The sequence below is a fragment of the Varanus komodoensis genome, unplaced genomic scaffold (assembly GCF_004798865.1).
Source record: "Varanus komodoensis strain SLA01 unplaced genomic scaffold, ASM479886v1 scaffold35, whole genome shotgun sequence".
Lineage (NCBI taxonomy): Eukaryota > Metazoa > Chordata > Lepidosauria > Squamata > Varanidae > Varanus > Varanus komodoensis.
In genome coordinates this window covers 447801-471385 of record NW_025335856.1, presented here as the reverse complement: position 1 = coordinate 471385, position 23585 = coordinate 447801, and the positions used below count along the sequence as shown (strand labels likewise).

General features: G+C 48.7%; 1 protein-coding gene across 3 annotated transcripts; it reads left to right on the top strand.

The window, feature by feature from the left end:
- Nucleotides 1-232: 232 nt before the first annotated feature.
- Nucleotides 233-22684, top strand: ZYX (zyxin). Of its 3 annotated transcripts, none has more exons than XM_044439617.1 (10): nt 233-422; nt 7885-8166; nt 16075-16262; nt 16982-17080; nt 17622-18146; nt 19178-19328; nt 19625-19794; nt 21145-21323; nt 21432-21552; nt 21655-22684. In XM_044439617.1, exons 2-10 carry the CDS (start codon nt 7908-7910, stop codon nt 21763-21765), a joined length of 1803 nt encoding a protein of 600 aa, XP_044295552.1. In that variant the 5' UTR covers nt 233-422; nt 7885-7907; the 3' UTR covers nt 21766-22684. The 3 variants fall into 3 exon arrangements, with proteins under 3 accessions (XP_044295552.1, XP_044295551.1, XP_044295549.1); XM_044439616.1 differs by lacking the exon at nt 233-422 and adding an exon at nt 705-832 and having other exon boundaries at nt 16988-17080; XM_044439614.1 differs by lacking the exon at nt 233-422 and adding an exon at nt 706-832.
- The last annotated feature ends 901 nt before the right edge of the window (nt 22685-23585 follow it).

Below are 23585 nucleotides of genomic sequence, written 5' to 3'. Positions count from 1 at the left end.
GGTGGCCGACCGCGGCGCGGGTCAGCCTCGGGGAAGGAGCGAGCGCCCTCGGTGCGCCGCCGCCGGCCTCCCCGCATTGCCACATTCCCCGATGAGTGAGCTCAGCTGTTAGCTCAGAGCAGCCTCTCTCCTTTTATGGTCAAACAGCCTGGGCAGGGCGAGGCTCCTTCTGGGGCTCCTCTTCCCCCGCCCCCTCCGCGCTTCCTCAACACCCCTCCTGGCAGGAGCGCCCGCTCACAAAGTTGCGCTCGGGCCAGGCGAGCAGGCAGAGTCCTCCCGGCCGCGCGGGGGAGGAGGCGACGCCAGCGCCGCGGGAAGCTGCGAGCCCGCCGCCGCCGCCGCACACCTTGCTCAGGGAGGCGCCCGGGGCGACCCGAGGCCAGCAGCCCGCTCTGCCCGCTTCCAGGGCCACCAGCGCGGAGGTAAGCCTGCCCTTCCCCTCGGAGGAGCGCTGGCGCCCGCTCCCCCTACCCGATCTGCGGGTTCCCGAAATGCGCGGCTCGCGAGCGGCCGGCTGACCCCTGGTGCTCTCCCGGCCGAGTCCCCGAGGGTCGGCTGCTCTTCCGCGGCAAGGTATGCTTGCGCCCGAGTGACTCTCGCGGCGTTCAGCGTCACCAGCCCCCGGCAAAGCGCGCGCGGGACGGTGGCACCCAAAAAAGCGCGCGTGGGCGCGTTCCTCGAAAGCCCGGGTGTCTCCGCCGGGCTCCCGCGGGAGCGTGGCTGGGACTGGGCTGAAAACTCCGTGCGTCCCCTCCGGCCTTACTTGAGAGACAGCCTCCCCCTTTCCCCGTCGCTGCAGGGAAGGGCTGCCTTCGGCCGCCGCCTCTGTCTCGTAAGTTGGTTAAAGCGGAGATGTTGCCTGCTTTGAGCTTCTACAAGCGCAGGGTGGGGGGACTCTTTGAATCCCCATCCCGAGTATTCGTCCGGATAGGTGGCGGAAAGCCTCCGTAAGCCCTTGCGGGAACGCAACTGTTGCATTTCGCTTGTTCCCTTCCCTGAGCGACTTAGCAGTGCTGCCTATTTTGCTTGCTTGCTTGCTTTCCCTCCTCTCCCGAAAAAAGCAAAGGATAAAGGGTTGTAGGTACGAGCTGCTGGTGGGGGTGGGGAGCAGCCGGGTGCGGGGAACCTTAGCCCGATTTTTTTCCTCAGTTGTTAGTTCTGCCGCTCCCTCTATAGTTTATTCACAGAAAAGTACTATTTGCTGGAGTTTTTTTTTCATTTGCCAACAAAGCAGAAAAGCACAAGATTAGCAGTGATGACTTGCATGTTGCAAGGAAGGGGACGTTAAAGAACGGATCTTGCAGCCAATTGTTCCCTTGTGAGCCCACTAGCTAGGTTAACAAAATAGAACTTCTCAGCTGGAAAGTAATAAACTTTGCATGCTGACTTTCAATGTTACCGGTGATCCAGCAGCTGGAACATGGTGCTTTCTTGGCCTACACCTCTTGTCAGTCCCAGCCAGCATGCCAAAGATCAGAAATTATGGAAACTGTAGTCCACAGTGTCTGGAGAGCACCATGCTGGGAAGATTGTGCTGGATCTTTCCCCAAGTTTTAAAGGTGTAAGGTCAATCTGTGAGTTTTCTCATAGTGGACTTGCTCTAAGCAATTAGCATATTGTTTCACAAATAACTCTAAAATCACTACAAACTTAGGGGTTCTGATAAGAACATTAATTTCTCACAGTATGCTCACATTTTAAGAGTATTGTTCATTCTACATTTACAGAAATAGAAAATGTGTAGCCTGTTACCTGCAAGTATTGTGTGAGATTTTGCATTGCACAGGCACTGATTTTCCTTTAGAAAGGGGAATGAACAGTCTGTAGTGGCTGAGAGCCTTCTCTGTGGTAGCCCCCTGATTGTGGAATGCTCTCTCTTGTGAGGTCTGCCAGGCACCAACTTTGTCTTCTTTTTGATGTCAGGTGAAGACTTGCATCTGCTCCCTGACATTTGATGGCATTTGACTTTTACTGGTTATTGGCATGTTTAAGCATTTTAACTCTTTCTGTATTTCAATCCCATTGGCTTTTTTAGGGAGATATGTCTAGTAAGTGTAATAAATAAAAAGAAAAAAGATGATCATAGTGGCAGGGCAAAAGCTTGTCTAATGCTGGGATGGAGGTTGTAGGCTCCTTTTAAAAGCCGGGACCTCTCTTTGTTCCTGTGTTTCACTTACCCACTGGTAGCAGCCATTTTTCTGCCTTTATACTTCAGTAGCAAAATTGCTAAGTGACCCATGGTATTTAGGAAGTGTGGACACACCAAGTTGCTAGGCCTCTCAGAATTTAGTGATTGCCTGAATCAGTTCAGGCCAGACAAGGTTCTGATTAATGGCCCATGACCCACCAGTCACAGCTCAGACCATGTATCATGGCTTGGCACATGTTTGACAGAGTCTTGGTTTTGCACGTACAGGCAGGCAGTCGAAACAGGCGGTCTGAGGGTTGGAGTAGACTGCCACATTGCAGATCATGGATTATGTTTGTTTGTTTGTTACATTAATGGCCTGCCTTTTTTCCTTTCAAGGAACTCAAGGTGGCTTACATAATTCCGCTCCTCTCAATCTTATTCCCACAACAACAACAACCCTGTGGGGTAGGTTAGGCTGAGAGTCTGTGACTGGCCCAAAGTCACCCAGTTGGCTCCATGGCTGAGCAGGGACTAGAACCCAAATTGCTTGCATCCTGGTCCCACATTCTTAACTACTACCATTTTATCCTGAGGTGCCCCAAATGATTTCTTCTGCATTTAAATAATCTACCTGGAGATGGAAGGCATTCGGACAATCTGGAGTCTGTGTTCTTTATGGTCTCCAGGAATAAGTGGTAATGCTTTTCCAGGACTGTACCACTTGAGGCTGCAGGTGGGGTTGCATTTCAGAACTGTCCATCTTGAGAGATGGAAATTTAGCATGTAACAGGAAGGCGAGGTTGCATCTTTCTCCTTAATGTGCATTTTTCTTTGCTTAGAGGGATGTCCCTTCCCTATTACCAGAGAAGAGCATTCAAGCATGCTCCCTACCCACTGCTTATTGAAATGGTGCAGCCCAGAAAAATCTTTACCATTTGTTTCTGCTGACTGCATAAACTGGCTCCTTGTCAATTCCTCTCCACCACATCAAAATACTCTGTACCAGCCCATGAGCTTCACAATTTAATCCCTTTATTGATTAGTCTACAATAGCCAGATTATATTATAATTTGCATATAGCAGGGCTTGTGCACAATGTCATAGATTGCATATTCCACAAAAGTTGCTGCAGAAAACCACAGCTTAGTGACTGAACCCCACATGGCTAAAACCTGGCAGGTCCTAATTGTTCTACTAATTGCTATTCTATCTCCAGCACACTGAATGGCTTGGGCTTGTTCATTTTATAGCATGCTTCAATTGCTAAGAGATGCATTGTGTGACTACAGTTATCTGTGGAAATTGTGGTAGACAGCAATGATCACACTTCCCTCCTCTCAAAATCCCAGCCAAAAACACTGGCATTGCAAGCCTATTGTGTGAATATTGTGGATAAAATGCCTTTATCCATCTTTCCCAGCAATTCAATGTGTCTGGCAAGCAATGAAATGTCATCATATGTGACCTCAAAGCAGCTCATTTGTACATCTATAAAAACAAGGTTAATAACACATTACATCTGCAAAAAAGTATCATTTCTATATGGGTTTGGCATCCCAGAACAAATTTTTAGCTAATTCTTAAACATTCATATAGAAAGGGTCTGAGATAGTTTCCCCCGAGATAATTCCCCAGGTAAGACAACTTTTCAAAGAAGTTCCTGCACCTTGTGTTTTCTGGCTCTAAAACAAGAAACCTGTGGATTTCACTTGCTATTAACACATCCTGGGGACGGGGTGGGGGGTGGGGAGAAGGTCCTGAGAAGATTTTCTAAGAAATCTTGAAACACTTAAAAATAATCTATTCCTTAGAACATGAGTGGGCATCTCCAGGTGTTTTAGACTTTGTTCCCAGAAGCCCCTGGCAGCATAACCAGTGGCCAGGAATGCTGGGAGTTGAAGTCAACTTTTTGCTCATTCATGCCCTAGAAGTGCATGTTCAGTTTGTGAACTGTAATCTTAACCTCTTTCCTGGCCTTCTGAAAGGCTCTAAGGTGTTCATAGGCAGTTTTGTAGCAGCCCTTCCAAATAGTTGCAAGGTGAGGTAGTGTCAGAGCTGTCCTGGAGCCATCTGTATTTTGCAACCATATTCAAGGCAGGTCTCCTTCCCTGGGGCAGATTGGATAACTCGTTGGGGCCTGCCCTTTTGGTGGTGTGCTCACCCATTGTGAACATCTAAGCTAGACTTCGTTAGTTCTTGGGTCTCTTTTTTGCTGATATGTGACATATGTCTTGGAGTTAGGTTCAAGTGTTTATGGACAGCTAACAAATCTGGATTTTTAAAACCCTATTAATTTCAGAATCGGCCAGCCCTTTAAGTAACACTTAAGGAAGCAGTTGGCAAGACATAGTGTGGACTTCTCTTGGGGGTGTGAGGTTGCTGGGAAGGGAGAAGTGGGACAAGATGGGCAGGGCAGCTGCAAGTGGGAAGCTGCTGAGAGCATGTGGGAAAGGGGGTTGTCGTGGGGTTGAGGAGATGGGAACAGCTGTTCATGTTATGCAAGTGTGTTTATGGGGCAGCTGACTCCCTGGCTTTTGTATTCATGTTTCTTAAACATGAATTTTCATCCATTTTTATCTAGCCCAATTCTGCCATCTCTTGGATAATGAACCAAGTCTAAGCTGAAAACCTAATATATAGTCTCGCCTTTGAGCAGTGCAAGGGGAAAAGACCCCGGCCTCACTCCTGCATGAAACCAAATGAAACCCGACAGTTCTGGGAGGAAATCTTAGGCCTTAATTGGATAGTTCCATATGGGAAGTACTTTCTATCTGTTTCCAAGAAGTCTATTAAAACTGCTGGGCTCTACTTGGAAAGGATTCAGCAGACTCTGGAACAGGCTGGCCCTGGCCTTCCAAATCCAGGCTTCAATAGATTCTTTAAGCAACTCTGGGCTTTGAAACGATTTCCATGACTGTCTGGAGGTTTTCAGTGAGACATTAGTGATGCCGCTGACTTAGCGGTCAGAGCCTCAGGGCATGGCAGGTGAGGTCTGGCAGAATCTTGGGACAAGCTGATGGGTGTAGCTGGGAGGTATCAGTGAATGAGAAACCTGCAGTGCTTGATGGGTAAAGGCGGTGGGAGGAGTCACGAGTTTGGAACCCTGCTGATGGTGGTAAAGCCCTTAAGTAGAGCATAAATATTAGTTGTTGACAAAAGATACTTGACTTTTAAGGTGCAGGCTTTTCCATGCAAGGCCTGAAAGTATCGCATCTAGCATTTGTGTTGCAATATGTTCTCGTTGTTCCACATTTTGCCTGCTTGTACAGATCTGGGAATGCTTGGCTGACCAAACCTGATGATGCCCTTCTCAGGGTTACCGCTGGCATCCTTTGCTGTGCTGCTTGCTCTTGCCTGCAAAAAGGCCAGCACGGATGGGCGGGCATTAGGGCAGTCTCCGTGTAGCTTGCGCTGGGAAAGGAGGAGTGTCGCTCCAGGAACGTGTCAGCGAGGCTGCCTGGGTCCTGGACAAGCTTCCTGTGGGGGGCTGCGGGTGGGGGGGAAACGGCAGAGCAGGGGCGCTCATCTTTGGCCGCAGGGATGATAGGAAGGGCTGGCAGGACAGAACCGCGGCTGCCTGCGCAGGAGGAGGGCGTGGGGACGTGTGTGTGGAATGCTAGGAGCAGCTCGCGCGCCGACGACTCCACCATGGAATTTGCTCGGTTTCCTTTTGTTTGGCTTCTGCTGCAGCTCGCGTGAGCCTCTTCTGTGTGAGCAGCCTCAGCCAGCGGCCTTGAGGTAAAGAGAACAGTGGGCAGCAGCAGACGGAGGTGTTTCCCAGGCAGGGGGTGTGATAAGAGTTTGAATGAAGGGCGCGGGGGTGGGGGGGAGCTGCTGAAAGCTTTCTCGCCGCCCTCGCCCCAGTCGCTTTGCTTAAAAATGGAAAGGAATGCTTTGGAAGTCAGACACGATCCTTCAGGCTCCGTGCCCCGCGGTACATCACCGTCTCTCCAATTAATATATGTATTTGCACCAGCATGTCAAGTATTGGCATGGCTACTGCAACTCTTGCTGAGTCGGAATCCGCTCCCAGGCACATAGGTCATGCAGCTTTTGGTGCTGTGAACTTGCTTTCCTCCCGTGACGCCTGTTCAGGGCACGCCCCTCCCCTGCTCGCCTCGCGGGGTAGAGCTTTGATTGTTCCAAACTGCACATATGGAAGATATTTAGGCCTGGTTGCTGTTTCACAGAACCTGCCCTAGAGTGAGACTGGAGGCTGCCGTGCATGTATTCCTTACATCCTGGTTCTCTTCACCCTCTATTTTGACTCCCCACCCGCCTCCCTTAGCGCTGTCGCCTCTTGTCAGCTTCAGTGCCTTGAAGGCAGTATGGTGCAGTGGTGAAGAGTGCCCCGCTGGGACTTGAGCGATTTGGGTTCTAGTCCCCACTCAGCCATGGACAGGGTGGATTTGATTTAAATCACATTGATTTAAATCACTAAGTTAGACTAGATTTAGATCATGGCTTTCTGCATAATTTGCACACATGCCTGCCTTAGCCAGAGGAACCTTGTTAAAATATATCCAAACTGAGGCTCGTTTACAGCCTGCTGGTCGAAGTTTTCTCCTCCAGGGAAAGAATAATATGAAAAACCTCAGGCTGTATACAAAAAGATCCAAAGACTCAGCTTTCTGCTCAAAAGGTTTCACTTTCATTTTTACTGCTTGCCCTTCCCTCTTTACACTTAGCTTCTTGTGAAGATCTATTCCACGCCCAACAATCTTCTTACGTTCATTGAATTTTTTGAAACTTAAGATACAAGGGGTTTTATTTATTTAAAGTTTTTATATGCCGTTCCAATACTAAAAGTCTCTGGACGGCTTACAAAAAATAAAGTTTTTAAAATTCATGATTGTTTCATAACACTTTAATATACTTTTTAAGTCTTTTTTTTTTAATTTCACAATTTGAGAAGCTGTCCTGGGTAGTTACAATAGACAAATAAGCTGCAGAAGGTTATTAATCTTGATAGGTAGAAGATAGATATACAGGCAGTCCTTGGGTTACAAATGAGTTCCATTCCAGTGCCTCCTTTTTATTCTGTGTACATAGATTTGCAAAGGAGCAATGGAATTAAGGTATTTTTCTCAACTCTGTATAAAGTTTTTGCTGTGAAGAAGAGGCATGTGATCTCTGCAGACAAAAATTCACAGTTTTAGGAACTGTAAAACCAAACATCTGTGATAGTATCTTCTAGATTGAAAAATTGCCCAATAATCTTACAAAACCACTTGGAGAGCATGACATTGTGAATGGATTAATGGAATTCATTTACCAAAAAATGTAAACATTGCATGAATATACAGCCTCATGCTACCTAATTAAAAACTAATCTGTATTACACGTTGAATAACCTTTGGACTATAATGTATCTTAAATAGAAAACTACCCTTAAATAGATTTTTCCTCAAAAAATATTTTATTTAAAAAATCCAATTTAAATAAATCTGATTTTTAATTTTTTTAATGATTTTTATCCACCCTGGTGAAGGAATTTCCTGGGTGACTTTGGGCCAGTCACAGAAACTCGGCCCAAGTTACCTGACAGGGCTGTTGTAAGGGTAAAGATTCCGAGGTGGAGGATTATGTAAGTCTCCTTGAGCTACTGAAAGGAAAAAAGGTGGGATATAAGTACAATTAATTAATTAATGTAGCCTATGCCTTCTTTGGATTAAAGATGCTGCACTGTTTCTCTCTGCACAATGCTTGCTCTTGTCTGATGGCCTCTCTCCCCACCCCGCCTTGCCTCTTAGGTCCTGAGCAGCCCTGCAGCAGGATGGCCTCTCCAGGAGCCCCGGGGACCCGCATGACCTCTACCGTCAGCATCAACATCTCCACTCCAAGCTTCTACAGCCCCCAGAAAAAGTTTGCGCCTGTTGTGGCTCCCAAGCCCAAAGTGAACCCCTTCAAGGCCGCCAGCAGCGCAGTGCCTGAAAGTGCCTCCGAGCAACCTCTCCCTCCCTATCCTGGGGCCTGTGCCCAAATTGGGAAGGTGGGGGAGATCCCAGTTGTGGCAGCAGTTCCCCTCGCTGAAGGTAAGTCAGTCCCCCAACATTCTTTGCACCCCACTGGAAAAATAAGGGCGGTTCAGCCAGCAGCCTACACAGGGAGTCGGGGATATCTGGAGCAGCAAATCCAGACATTACTTTAAATCTGGGGTTAGCAGCCGTGTTTCTCCTCCATTCCAGTTTTGTTCCAGGGTGGGTACAAGGAGCCCATTCCAGATCTTGTTGGACCCCCTAGGACTACTGTATGGTAAAAGTAATACTGAAAAAGTATCTGCTAGAGATGGATGGTTTGGGCTCATTATTTTATCAGAACTGTAGGCAGTGGGTTGAAAAGGAGAGGCATAAAATTCTGGACTGAGTAGATACCAAATTTACATGATAAAGGAATGGGATTGTCTCTGTGCCAGGTGTGGCTGTCAGAACTGTTTTCCCAAGTGAAGAGAGAAAAATCGATCTGGGGAGTGAAGGATTGCAGTCTGTCTTTCTGTTGTGCAACAGAAGCTTACCTTCCGGAAGCTTTCGGGGCTGTGTTGCTCAGTAGAGCAGCTCTGGGGTTGTTCACTTGCACAAAATAACTCCTGCTGGGGGTGAGTACTAGAGAACTATCAGGAACTCCCTAGGTGGCCCTGGGGCAAGCACAGTGAGCCTCTCCTCCAGCTCAAGTGGGGAAAGTGTGCAAGTACAGCCAAGGTGTGGTCTTTACAACTAAAGAGGCAATCTTTAGTTGTACAGGAGTTCCACAGCAAGTTTAAAAACTGTTTTGAGTGTGGCTTTTCAAAGGCTGTCGAGATCTGGAAGCAGTGCTTAATTTTTTAAGGGAGTGGTGCAGTTGGGATAAGGTCTGCCCTTCTGCCAAGGAAAGAGAAAGAAGGCTGCCTCTTTCTCAAAGCAAGGCAGGCTGCAGTTGCTCAGTGAAGTGCAATGCTCTCCGTATGTGCTCAGGAGCACACATGCTGCTTGTGTGCTTGGTGGCCTGGTCTGTCTTTACCTTTTTAAAACGGTTTCCTGCGAGAGAGTATTCTTGGTTCACACACATCTTAGAAATTAAACTCTGAGGCATTTTGCCCTGATACAGTTGGCCACTACCCAAGGAAGCATCCTTGACTTGATAGCAGGCTTGCCAGAATGTTACAGTCCTCCTTTCCCAAGATATAAAGAGGAAGTGTTTGTATCCTTGAATCTTGCTGAAGTAAACCCAATAATGTGAGGGTTGGGTAAAAGCCCATTTCTTCATCTTCCCAGCCATGCAAAAAGCATTTGGGGATCTTAAGGCCCCTGGCAAGACAAGAACTATCCTTGCATCATGCTTCCTGGAGGTTTATTTGAAGTCTTAGCTGAATTTTACCAATTCAGTTATTAATTTTACCAGGGTTAAAATTACTTTAACCCTGTTAAAATGGAGAAATTTCTTTCTCCATTAAAGAATGTAAATGTCTCTGCTCGTCACTAGTGCTGGCATTCTTGTAATGCTGATCTACCAGTTAGAGCAGAGAGGTCAAAGCACGTCCTTCTTAAATGAATGCTGAATGACCTATGCATGACGCATGCCCGTGGGATTCAGTGGAGACCTTTTGGTAGGAAGTTATCTTACAGTCAGGTGTGGCCTACATCACAGGCTGATCTTTTTACTCCCCTCTTGCCAGCATGCAGAAGCTTGATTTTACCTTGCATCCGCAAGTGCTTTAGCCCTTTCTTTTCTGGGGTAAGCAAGCTTCCTCATTCTTGCAGGGAAAACACAGATGTCTCTGGCTTGGGATTGGGTAGAGTGAGCTTTAGTCTCTACATCGGGGTTGGGCAACATGCAGCCTGCCAGCTGTGTGCAACATACCTTGGCTGTTTATGTGCCCTCCGCCACTGCTGAATTTGCAGTGGCCACGGTGGCAGCAGCAGAAAAAGGCAGAGCCAGATCTTGGTTCAAAACAAGACACACATGGGGCACATGCCTTGTTTGGAAGCAGAAACAAGCCCCTAGAAGGGTGCTTTTGCTACTGATATGTCTCAGTGGCAAATTCAGTGGGGCAGAACTGCAGCCTTGGTGGGGCTTGGGGATCATCGTGGCCTCTGGAGGTTGCCCTCTTGCATTCTGTATCGAAACACAGTGTACTTCCTATTACTTACCCCTTACCTTTTGTGGCCTCTTGGCTCCCCTGGGTATAAACTGTCTCTCTTCCTTACCCACATACTCTCCACCTGGAATCCTGGGTTCTTCTGCAATAAATGTTGGTTCCTGAGGTGCCACCCATCTTTGTTTGCACTGCACCCAGCTAATATAGCTATGTCTGATGATTTGGTTATTGATCTCATTAGTGCAGGCTGAATGTGGAAAATAAACTGACTGTGATGTCCCTTCAGCAGACTGTGGCTTATGCAGTGTTCTGTGTGGTGCATTGGCAACTCAAGGCTGGGCTGGCGTGCAGTGGTGGCTTCCAGTCCCCACAGCACATTTTCTCTTGTGGCAAACAGGCACGGTGTCGCTTCCAGAAAGGGCAGTTGGATGTGCTGGCAGGCTGGATGCAAGGACAGCTGTGCTTTGTGTGGCAAGTGGCAGCTGGAACCACAGAAGTCTCCAGGAAGCCTGAAAAGGCCAAGGCATGCAGAAGTGGAAACCGTGCATGTTTTCATAAGGGGAGCAAGGGGGAGAGACACAGTGGGAAGAAAGGGCTGTTACTTGTCTAACAGATGAAGCTGGCGTTGGTGTGCCTCTCCCTGAAACTCTAGCAATCTTCCTCCCAGTGCACAACAGGCTATGGATGGAATAGTTGTCTTCAGTGGCTGGCAAAGACTTATCTCCGCCTTCCCCAACCTGGTGCCTTCCATATGTTGGATTTCAGCGCTCATCAGCTCTAGCAAGTGTGGGTAATGGTCTGGAATTCTGGGTACTGTAGTCTCAAACATCTGCAGTGCACCAGTTTGGGCAAGGCTGACTTAACTGGTCTGTCTTGTGTGTAAGAAGGACTCTCTGATAGTGTTTGATAGACCCAAATCCCCTCTGCCTCGGAGGCGGCTTTCCTTGTGAGGGTGATTCATATTTGACTTTGTCAGCATTTTGCTAGGCAGCCATTACGACAGGGAGAAGAACGTTGTGGGTCTTATCTTGATGGTTACCACATTTGTGCATACTTGAAACATTAATATTTGAGGAATAAACTCATGAAATTATTTGTTGATGCCTGATGAATGGAGGGAAAAAGTGAAACTGCAGCATAGTTCTTTGAATGCTGTTTGAATGCACTATGAAAGCTTGAGGAGGAGCTGGTCTATCAAAGAATAAATGGTGTGATAAAACTGTTCCTGGACAATGCCACTTCAGACTGCACTTCGTGGTTGAATGTCTTGAACATTTCAATGGCTACCATGACAAGATAAAGGGGTTGTTCTGTCTTTCTCCTTGACATGTAAGGCCTTTTTGTTTGCTTGTTTTTATTTGAGAGCAGAGAGCTTTATCCAAGGGATGGAACTACTCACACTTCCGAAGTCTCCACAGTCCCAAGTTGTACAGTCTGAGAACCATTTTACCATGTGAACTCTTGTTTGAGTAAACCTGTTCCCTGTTTTCACTGAAAGGGCGATTGGAAGGGAGTGTAGTATGTCATCTCTGTTGCAATACAGGAGTAGAATTGCTTTGTCCCCTGGCCCCTGCCTAGAGGAATGCCACAGTCCTCAATTCACTCGATTCAGTTCAGTTCAATGCCTGTTTGAACTTCTTACGACATCTTTCGTTCATTCCCAGTCAAGCTGAAGCCTGAAAATCAGGCTTCATTTAGCATTTTCGAGCAGTAGTGCCTGCATTGTGTTGCAACTTTCTTCAAATACTTGCTAAAGTTTTTTGCTGCAACGTGTAAATTATCTGCTTCCGAGCAGTGTTGTTCCTGCATCACTTGGTGTCCACGACAAACAAATTAGCTGTTCGTGTTTCTTTTGTTCTTCTGTCTCCTGCAAGTGCCCAACCCCAGGGGAGCAATATTGGTAGAGAATTCAGCTAATTCAGCAACATGCTCCTAGCAGCTTTGCTGCTTCCACTATGTATGCACATTGTGTGTTTACTCAAGGGCATACCCAAGCACCAAATACAACTTTCTCCTTGGGTGACTTTTCATTTGTACAATGGTATTGTGGTCTCCAGAGAACAATGTTTCCAGTTTTGTGGTTCTTGAGAGTGTGTAAGATTTGCTGGAACTGCTAAATGGTGAATGGGAAGCATAGCTGAACTCCTGGTTCAGTCTTAGTTCTACATGTGGGACCTGCAACGAAATGTTGCAGTGGGTCCTCTGGTGAAGTTCCCCAATCCACATCCCTGTCTTATGTGTGTATCTCCTAGCACTTCTTCCTAACAGTGTCCCGTGTGTGCCCATGCGGATACAGTCCTCACTTGATTGTGGTTTTTGCAGGGATGATAGATGCCTTTAAAAAAAAAGAAATTACTTAATTCCCCTTGACACGTAGACATCTCCCTCAGTAGCCCTGCTATGTGTAGAAAGTTATTGGTATGCAGCCACCCACTTTGCTATCAGAGGAGATGCCTTGTGATCAGAATATGGGTAGAAGTGAGCAAGTCAGTTGTGTTTGCAGCTTGAACAATTCCATGCAGATTATTCTAGACCTGGAGATGGTATCTTCGTGCCTGGGATGCAGGTGGGAGCTTGCATGGCTGAATTCCCACCCTACCATATAAATTCCTTCCACATAGACAACAAGTTGTCTGGGCTTTTTAGCCTAGTTTTCCATGTGAATACTGATGCTGTTTCTACCAAATATTTCCAAGGTGTGTAGCAAAATCAATAAATCAATTGGATAAATCATATGGGAAGAGGAAGAAATCTTTTAACTGCTTTTTTCTAATATCCCAAGTAAATAAAATTCTCTGCCACTAGAAAGAACAGTTCTAGAGAGGGAATTTGAATTTTGGCCTCAGCACGGAAAAGACCCCATTCCAGGTCACGAGCAGTCTCTTTTCCCAGTGTCAGTAAAGCCATTGCCAGGTTGTTCATTTTCTCAGAATCTTTATGAGAGGCCAGTCTCATTTTATTGTGCCATAAAACTGTGTTGATTGTGTCTTGATTTAAAACTTGTTAGGTCTGGATAAAAGCATTTTTATATACAGTTTTGACCCGTCTTGGCTTTCGGCCAAGACGAACGGAAAACCTGATTATAGATATACTCATAAGACGCATAAAATATCACAGAATACCATCATAACAATAAATTGCAGCAATTACAATCAAAACAAAAGTGATGAAAAGAGAGACATTGCAATAAAACAGGAGCACCTTAAGACTAATTTTACAAGAAAAAAAGAGTATGCTCCAGTCAAGTGGAATGAAAGGATGCCTGGTTGTGTCCATCTTTCTGAAAAATGCTGCCTCTTGTTACTTCTGTGTCCTTTGATCTGAAGGAGGTTGTCAGGCTGTGGGGTGATAAAAGATGCAACCCCCATGCAACTGAGAGCAGATATTTTACCATCTCAGCTAACTCAGACAAAACTGTTCTAGATATGTGAACAACTTTAAGCTTCCCATGTGAGCAGGAGTTTTAACATGGCAGAAAAATCAAGAAACATTGCCCAAGAAGGAAAAAGACTGTAGTCATTTTGGCATAAGAGTCATTTGCGTGCTGACTTCTGTCATTTTCCCCCTGTCGAGTGATAGGTACCTGGTGGGCCCCTTGGGTTCCTTTTGTCTGGGCCCAGTATGGTCTGCAGTCCCAAGAGCTCCTCTCCCTCCTCTTTTGGATAAGCTTGGTTGCTTTTTCCCATGAGAGCTGGTGCTCAGACAAAGGCATCTTTGCCCTACTTTTGTTTGCCCAGGTAATGGCTGTGTTGCATGATATGCAAGAGGGCTGTACCGAAAGCTTCACTGCTATTTGGGTGTGAATGAGATCCCTTTGTCTGCATTGGCTGGAATGTTAAACAGGGTGGCTGGCCCCCTTTTTGTACCTTAACCCCCCCCCATCCATTTATAGAGCAAGTCCTGAGTGCAGGAGAGAGCAGATAAGAGTGCAGGAGGAAGGAGAGAAAGGCAGGTGAGGTGGGATCCCTGAATACTCTTCCTCCCCTAAAGACAAGGAACTAGTGGGTGGTATAGATCCTATCTGCCTGTCTGTCCCTCTCTGCTGTCTTCCCACATCAGTGTCATTTGCTTGGATACGTGGGTGGAAATGATTCCTTTGGTTGTGGGGACTGGTTGCGCAAGGACTGGAGTGGAAGAGAGGATTCCCTAAATTTCTGAAGGAGCAAGGAACAGAAGTGGCTTGTTACTACTTTGGTATTTAAACAGTGGTGGGGATTTCTTTCTATCTAGTGTAGTGGGTGATTTTAGTCATAAAACTGTGTTGTAGAACTTTTTGATCTTAGTAGGACCGAATCAACCCATTCCACCAGTCCAACACAACCATTGGTGGCGTCAGTGTTGCAGAGGCTTCCAGTTACAAGTAATGCTCAATTGGCTTTAGATACGAAAGAGAAGATTTAAGAGGAGCTGGCCAGAGAATGTGGGAAGGAGATTGGTTTGGAGAAAGTGACATTAGAAGGGTAAAAAATTGGGAAGTTTGATTAGCAAAAGTAAGGAGAGGGATGGAGGGGGAAGGTATTCGTCCCCTTGAGGCCTTTGCTGTGGACGAAGGGAGAAAAAGAGCGGTGGTCTTTCCATATTGGTTCCTTCCCGCATACCAACTCTGGGCAGTTCTCTCTCAACCAAGGGAGGAAGGAGAGGGGATTTTCCTCCTTTCTGAATAGTTCTGTTAGCAAAATGGCACCACTGAATCCAACCTGATGCCATTGCAGGGACATTTTAAGAATGATGCATAAAATATTTTTAACAGGGGTAGCCAAATCTTTGAAAATGTGAAATATGATCATGGTAACATACTGCTGATTTCCATTTCCAAAGAAAATGTTGGCGTAACTTGACTGTTAGCGAGAGAATTTGCCCTCTGCTGGTTTTTCTATATAAGTACTAGTCACGTCCCATTAATGGCTTTAGATCTGAAGTATGTAAAACCTTAATAGAACATCCAATTACAATGCACCAGTAATTCCCAGCATTTTATGTTTGTCATTCTGTAAATTATGTTGTGCTATGATCCCTAACCTTCCAATACTGGATTTATTGACAACTGTAAAAATATTTTTGCTGAGATGTTTGGAAGAGAATGGATTATCAAGCTCTGGCAAGTAGCAGAGCTGTCTAAACTGAATTTACGGACTCAAGCAACGTTCAAGAAAGGCCAGCAAACTTTGCTCAGAGTTAGGAGTCTTTTAGCTATTTTAGAAGCACAATACTGCTACTCATGAATGCAACAGCTTTTGTGGTGCCTCAGTTCTCCGTGGTCTCTGTGCATCATGTGTATGGGTTCTGTACCTGCATTGAGCCTGCTGTTGGATTGATTCTATAGCTAAGCTATAGAAGGTAAGGGGATGGTGGGAGGCCCTCCCCTTCCTGTTCCTGGCCCTGAAACTCACTGGGTGTTGGACTTGCAACACAACCTACCTCACAGGGTTGCTGTGAGGATAAAATGGAAAAGGAGATTTGTGTATGCTACTAGGACCCCTTGCAAGAGGGACAAAGTGGACACAAACACAATTGTAGAATAGAAGTTTTTCTAAGCAAAACTTCCACGCAATTGAATGTGGGCTGCTTCCTTGTTGTGTAAAGCCAAACCACACTTAATAGCATGGTCAGAGTTTTTTTCCAGCTCGTGCCTGTCAGTGAAGCGGTGGCAGCAACCTTCTTGCTGCCGCTGCTGTACGTAATGCATGCGAGGGTGTTCTTAGTCTGGCTGCAGCATGCTGGGAGTTGTCGGCCAACACATCTGGAGGGCAGCAAGTTGGGAAAGACGGGCACCTGCTGCTGCAGCCACAGGGGAAGTGCTGCTCTTGGGACCGAGGCCGGCCTCGGAACAGACCCGCAGTAACCCCTCTCCCTCTTTCCCTCTCTGCAGAGCTTCCACTGCCGCCCCCGCCCCCACCGGGCGAAGAGCTGGTTGCCCCCTCCAACAGTGCATTCCCTCCCCCTCCGCCTCCCTTTGAGGAGCTGTTCCCGCCGGCTCCAGAAGATGTCTTTCCTTCTCCTCCCCCTCCCCTGCTGGAGGAGGAGCCTGTGGCCCTGAGTGGGCTGCCAGCCCCCCAGGTGAGTCTTCCGCTTTGCATCGGCTCCTCGTTCCCTTTACGCTTTGGGGGTGTGGGCTCCGGCCGTGCCGCACTGGGGCAGCTGTCTGTGCAAGAAGCACGCAGAAGAACCCCGTGTGTGCATCTGTGCGGGTGCGTGCGTGTAAGGGGGGGCGTGCTGCCTCCTCAGACCTCTGCTCTTCAGTTCCATTGAAACTATGGGAAAGGTTTGCCCCGAGGAACCCAGAACTCTGCAAGTTGTCCAAATGAGGTGCCATTTGCGCAATAGGTTTTGGGAGCCCTGCTTTGGGCTGTGTTGCGTGCTTCTGCATGCTTCTGTTTCTCCCTGCCTTCTGGGAAGGAAGTGCGCTGTTGCCCGCTTGCCGGAGCAAGGGCTGTCCTCGTCTTCTGCCACAGCTCTGAGGGCTGCGATTTCATCAGGCACTGCCCACGTCCCTCAAACGCTTTTTGATAGCCTCGAGGACTAGCTGCTCTTTTTCTCTTCTGGAGAAAAGAAGCAGAAAATGTCTCTGGAAACAGAGTGGGGCAGCAGGCGGTCTCTCCGAGCTCAGCGTGCCCTTTGGCGATGTGAACTTTGGCCTTGGGGTTTCTCTTACTAAGCAGAACAGCCTCTTCCCTTGATGTGCAAGACAGCCGTTGGCTGGCGTGGTGGCTGCTAACCTTCGGACGGGCTTCACGACCTCTCTAACATGCGCCTTCCTTTCTCCTCTGTGGCGGAAGGGGCAGGCTCATGGAAAGATGAGCAGCATCGATTTGGAGATAGATTCTTTGTCCTCAATGCTGGATGACATGACGAAGAACGATCCCTTCAAAGCCCGGGTGAGCCGCTGTGCTGTGCAGGGTGGCCTTCCCAGCCCCTCCTTTGCATGGGGGGCATCGGCCTGTGCCTGATCTGGTCCGGGCCAGGCCCCTTCTCTTGATGTCCCCGCCGTCCCTTTGAGGGACGGGTGGAGCCTTCCAGGGTGGAGCCTTTCAGAAGGGCGGGCTTGCTCTGCGAGCACAACCGTGCAGTCCTGGGGGAGGTTCACCGCCTCAGTGAGAGCCTTTCCAAGTCCTGGGGTTTGGAGAAGAGGCTGGGATTGGTCCTGCTGTGTTTGCACGTATGAACCAGCCTGCACCCTTGTGGAAGGCAGGGGGCCATGCTGACTTCTCTGGCACGCTCTCCCACTCCAGAGCCGCTGGGCCTCTCTCCCTGCTTGTTGTGGCGTGTGCAGGACTTTTCCACACAGGGGTCCCAATATGTAGGCAAAGCCTCCCACAGGACTCCTAGGGGTTCCCCATGCTGAGGGTGGCCTGAATGGGAAGCAGCCCAGGTGCACTGGCCGCCTCTCACCTCTGCTTCCTGGCTTTACTCTTACAGATCTCTCCGGGATCCGTGGCTCCTGTGGGTGCAGCTTCTGGCTCTGCAAGTTCTCCAGAAGCCGTGGCCACACCTAGAGAGGCTCCAGCTCCAGTTTCCGCACCCCCCAGTGCTGCCTCCAACGCCAGCGGGAGCTGCGTGCCCAAGCCCCTGGGAGAAACTGCTCCTGCCCCTCCCCCGTGGGTCGCCTTGAAGCAGCGCAGAGACTTGCCCCCCACGCAGCTCCCGGGCCCACCACCTCCTGCTCCCGCTCCCGCTCCGCCAGCCTTGAGGTACATGCCTCCTCCCCTGGCCACCGGCCCCAAGTTCGTACCCAAGCCAGCTGCTGGGGCTCCTTCAAGCTTTCCAAGACAGGCTGCCTCGTCCCCTCTGCAGCCTCGCTTCCTGGCTTCCTCCGGGGCAGGTCCAGCCCAGAAGCCCCAGCCGCCGCCCCCCGCCTTCGCCTACGCGCAGCACCGGGAGAAGCCCCAAGTTCAGGAGAAACTGCACCCTGCTGGACAGCAGCCGCCTGCCCCACGAGACACGGTGAGGGGTCAGTCTGTGTGTGGACGGAGAAGTAAGGGAGCTGCACAATCACGTGCCGATTGTGCCGAAGGCAGCAAGGTTGACGGGAGGCTGTTCCCATCTTCTCTGGCTGCCATTTCAAAGTGGTGAAGGTGCCTGGGTAGGAAGTCTGGGTTTGGGGCTTGGGGCTTTTTAGAGAAAGGTGAGCTGTTCCTCTCTTGCTTCTCTTGTTATTAAAGGAGATGCCCAGCTGAACTATCTTTCATAACAAAGCCCATGTTGTGGAGCATGCGGCCAGCTGCAGGAGAGGATGGTGCTCCACTTATTTATTACATAGTTCTCCCTTCCCAAGGCTCTGAGCGATTTACAAGACATTAAAACCAACCATTGTTTTGTATTTCAACTAAGAGCAAGCATATTCAATACAACCAAGCTGAGATCTAATTCAGGAAGGTCTGTTGGAAGAGATAGGTCTTTAACTCCCTCTTAAAGGTAGCAGTCTGGAATATCTGAGGCATCTCTCCCAACATGCCATTCCATAGTTAAGGAGCAATCACCGAAAAAGTCCTCTGGGTAGTAGACATTAATCTTACTGAGGTAGGATTCAGGAGGTTACCCCCTGAGGAGCTTAACAGGCGAGGCAGAATGTGTGGGAAGCCTTCCTTGTACTTGTTGCCAGTATTGCAGAAAACAACTTTTAAAAACGAGAGATAAAATTGTGCATGTTGATACATCATCTTCCACACAACTGTTTGTAAGGGACATGGAGGAGACTTCATCCTTAAAAAGAGTTTCTTTTTTCCATCCAGCTGCCAATGTGGAAGGAGCTATTCAGAAACCACCCAGTTGCTTGGCTGTAGGATTCTAGGGTTCTAGAAAAGGGGGTGCAGGTGAGAACATGGGAGGAACCTGCTTGGGAGACAGGCTTCCCGTCACTCAGCAAGGGAGATGCCCCCATTAAATGGCCTTGAGTGCGTGCTCTGGTGTACATGGTGCTCGGGAGGTGGGTGGAGGACCGTACGTGTCTCAAGGACCCTGATTTGTTTGTCTAGCGCACCCCCATATCCTCTGCAAGCACCGGACCAGATCCTCCCAGAGGCAGCTCTGCTTTGACCATGAAGGAGGTGGAGGAGCTAGAGATGCTGACTCAGAAGTTCATGAAGGACATGGACCAACCCCACCATGCAGAAGCTTCCACTTTTGGTGTGTACGCACATGTGTTTGTAAAGGTGGTACGGGGAGGGCATGGGATTTCAGCACAAAGGTTCTGCTTGCATTTTTCTGCAACTGCTGCTCTGCCTTTTAGCTTGACCTGATAAGCACACATTTCATCAGGCATCTCTCCCTGTCGGGGGAGTTTCACAATTTCGTTGGACAGAAAGATGGCCAGCACCCCTGTTTTATGCACATAAAAGGTGGTGATTTATACACAATCAACTTCCTTCCTTCCTTCCTTCCTTCCTTCCTTCCTTCCTTCCTTCCTTCCTCTGCCACTGAAGAACTGTGTGGTCTGTGCAACAAGGCCCTGTCGCGGACCCAGCCAGCTGTCCGGGCCTTGGACAAGCTTTTCCACGTCGAATGTTTCACCTGCTTCAAGTGCGAGAGGCAGCTGCAGGGGCAGCAGTTCTACAATGTGGATGAGAAGCCCTTCTGCGAGGAATGCTATGCGGTGAGCCAAACATGGCTGGGGTGGCCACTCAGCCGTGATCTGGGGGTGCAGGCGAAGGCACGCGGCAGCCTGAGGGCAGGCTCAGAAACACCAGGCCTGTTTCTTTGTGCTCCATTTTCCAAACTGCTGTGTGATGTCTTGACAGAGGTGTAATGAGTTGGGTGCTTCCTGTTTTGGGTTGCCAACCAGCTGGTGTGTTTGCTGGTGCAGTCGGAACTTCACTCTCCTGGCCAGTTGCCTGGACAAAAAAGTTGGGTGTTTGCTGGTAGCTCACCTACTTCCCTATAACAACCTTTTTAAGAGGAGACCCTTCAGAGGTGCTCAATTACCAGAGGAAGTGGCCTTTCATTAAAAAAAAAAAAAACAGGAAAGAGGAAGGGGAAGGCATGTTTTTATTAGGTTTCATTTTTTAATGTTAGTTGTTTTTTTGTATTACATCTTTATAGTATTTCTCAACTCTTGTGGACCACCCAGGCAATGTCAGCTATTGGGCAGTCTAGAAATGCTAGTAGGACTGTAATTCCTCATGAGTTCACATGCACTTGGGTATTTGGGTGTTTTTCGAGTGTGTGTCCTTGGTGGGGACTTTCCACTCAAGCTTGAACTTTTGCCCACATGGGAAGCAGCTACACCCGCTTTGCTGTCTTCCCACTTGGTTTGTGTGTTCAGGTGTTACTGGATCCATCCAGTGTGGAGCTGAGCCACTCCAGCAGCCTCTCTGCTACAAAGGAGGCTTCTGAATTGGGCCTGATTAGCTTCCTTCCAGGAAAGCCACCAAAACCTGTCCTGAACTCTCCTATACTCTGTGCTAAGGCTGAATAACAATTCACTGCTGGGTAGGGGAAACATTTCCTGTGTAGGAGGAGGATTTTTGCTGAAATGGTGTATGTCAGGGATTGAAACGTGTGCCAGCATCATTCCTCTGCAGGGTGCATTACAGCCACTAAGGTCCGCTGAACTGCGGTCCTCTTGCCTGCAGGCCTCCCTGTTGACTATGAAGTGGCTCCAGTGCACTGATGGCAAAGGATGGCGATTGTACGCCCAAGGGATCTTGAACATGTGGTCCTGGGGGGGATTGTGCTCTGCACTGTTAGGGGATGGAAGCGGATTGCTGGAAGCACTTTCCGAATGAGTGCTTTCCAGTGCGTGCAGGCAGGCAGGGCTGGTGTGCACGTTACCTGATTGCCGTGCTAGTTTCCGGGTGACAAGCAGTGCGGCATGTTAAGTTGTGGGCTTGGAAAAGTGCCACGGCTCAGGTAGTGAGTTGCCCGATTTGTAGTCTTCTTCCTCCCTTTCCACTTTGGAAGGCTGATCGTCTTCTTAACTCCCCCCCCCACTTCCACCCTCTAGGGCACCCTGGAGAAGTGCTGCGTGTGCAAGCAGACCATCACAGACAGGATGCTGCGGGCCACAGGCAACTCTTACCACCCCCAGTGCTTCACGTGTGTCGTGTGCCACAGACCCCTCGAGGGAGCCTCCTTCATAGTGGACAAGGGTAACCAGCCGCACTGCGTGGATGACTATCACAGGTACCTCGCCCCTGACCTCGTGCACTGACAGGGCCGGGCAGCCCTCTGTCTCCTCCAGCCCGAGACTGAGCGCCCGGGCCCTCCATGCCCTGCCTTGTGTGCTTGCAGAAAATACGCCCCCCGCTGCTCCGTCTGTGCAGAGCCCATCATGCCAGAACCCGGGAAGGACGAGACGGTCCGTGTGGTGGCCCTGGAGAAGAACTTCCACATGAAGTGCTACAAGTGCGAGGTGAGTGGGCCCCCATCTTTTCAGGGCCCACAGTGCCCGCAGGTGCAGCCCCCCGGTCCGACCAATGACTTCCGCTTTCCCTCTCTTCTTGTCCCTGCGCAGGACTGTGGGAAGCCCCTCTCCATTGAAGCAGATGACAATGGCTGTTTCCCCCTGGATGGCCACGTGCTGTGCAGGAAGTGTCACACCATGCGGGTCAAAGCGGCAGCCTGAGGACCCCGGATCAGGAGATGCCCGTGGCGTGCCTGCCTCGCCAGTCCTCAAGCCCCTGCGCTCTGCCTGTGCTCCCTGCCCCCATTCCTCAAATCATGGTGCGTTTTTACCTAGAGAGCGCCTCTCTTTCTACCCGAGGGCTTCCCTGCTTTTTGGTTATTGTTGCCCCTTCTAAGACAGGGTCTTCCTTAACCCTTTGCTTACTCTGGCCACAGTATATTATTCTAGGTACTGTGGGAAGTGACTTGGAACCGTGTCTTTGTATAAACCCTGCAGTCGTCTTCTTCTCAGTAATAAAGTAATCCTTGAAAAAAGAAAAAGGCTGGAGTCTTCCAACCTGCCACTTCCTCTGTTCAGACTTGGGGCATGAAACTGCTGCCTGTAGTTTTACTTCCCTGGTATGACGGGGCAGAATCTTTGCAGCACGGGTTGGCGATGTGCATTACTCTCCCGGTGGTTCTTTTGTATTGGGCTCACTTGTCTTAATGCTTCTTCTTGCCAGTGAGAGAGCCTTTGGCTCTTGGATTAATGGACCAGTTTTCTGCTTCAGTTCTCCAGAGCTAAGGTGGTCCCAGTTTTTGTCCAGTATAAAGCTTTGGCCTAGGCACCTCTGCACAACAAACTCTCCAAAGGACTTCCTGTGTGTCGTAAGAGTTCGTTATTGGAACTGCAGTGTGATCAGAAATTACCCTAAATGGCTGTTGAGAGAGAAGGCGGTGGGTGCCTTCTGAGTCCCCGCGAAGACTGCTTCCACCGTTTTCTGAATGGTTGCTGCATGCAGCCAGAGCCCTGGAATTCCTTAGCATGGTCGACTGAGCAGAGCCTCCGTTCCTAATCTGCGCCGAGCAGGCGTTTTGGATATTGTCTTGTCCCAGCCACTGTTTTGCATCAATAAACTTTGTGAGTTTTTTCCATTGTAGCTTTTAGCCTTTCTGTGGGCTTTCAGAGTGCATGTGGTAGGGGTGGGGGGGAGCAGAATTAATTATGGCTGAACCCAGGAGTTTGTATTGTGCACTGGAGAGCTCAACACTGCCTAGAAGTAACTTGTCCATGTGCTAAATGTCCCCCTTCAAATACCAGTAAAGCGGCGTGTGGAACCTGCAGCCCTCAGCCTGATTTCAGGTGCATACGCCTCACACACTTTTGGCTGTGGCCCATTGGTGGCATGTGACCTGAGAGATCATACCCTGAAAATGTATTACTATTAACAATCACAAACACAGTAACATTTCTACCTGCACATCAGTCCAAAGGCTTCCTGGGCAGTTTACATATCAAAGTTACAATAATTAATTAATATGTATGTATGTATGTATTTATTTATTTATTTAAAACTTGTTCTTATGCCGCCCCCATCGCAACAAAGCCTCGGGGTGGCTCACAAGTAAAACAAAATATACAAATATAACAATTATACAACAAAAATATTAAAACCCGGTGCATCTCGGCTTAAAAGATTTAAAATCCTATAAATACCAATAAATTAACAAAGTAAGTTTTAAATAAAAAGGCTTTAGCCTGGCACCAAAAAATGACGATGGCACCAGGCGGACCTCTCTGGGGAGCGGATTCCGTAGATGGGGCGCCACTGCAGAGAAAGCCCTCCTCCAGGTACTCACCCTCCTAATATTCAGAGAGGGTTCCCGGAGAAGGGCATCTGTTGCTGATCTCAAGGGGCGGGAGGGAATAAATGGACACAAGCGTTCCTTTAGATACCCAGGTCCCAAGCCGTTGAGGGCTTTATAGGTCATAACCAACACCTTGAATTGGGCCCGGACTTTAATCGGGAGCCAGTGGAGCTGACGGAGAACTGGGGTTAT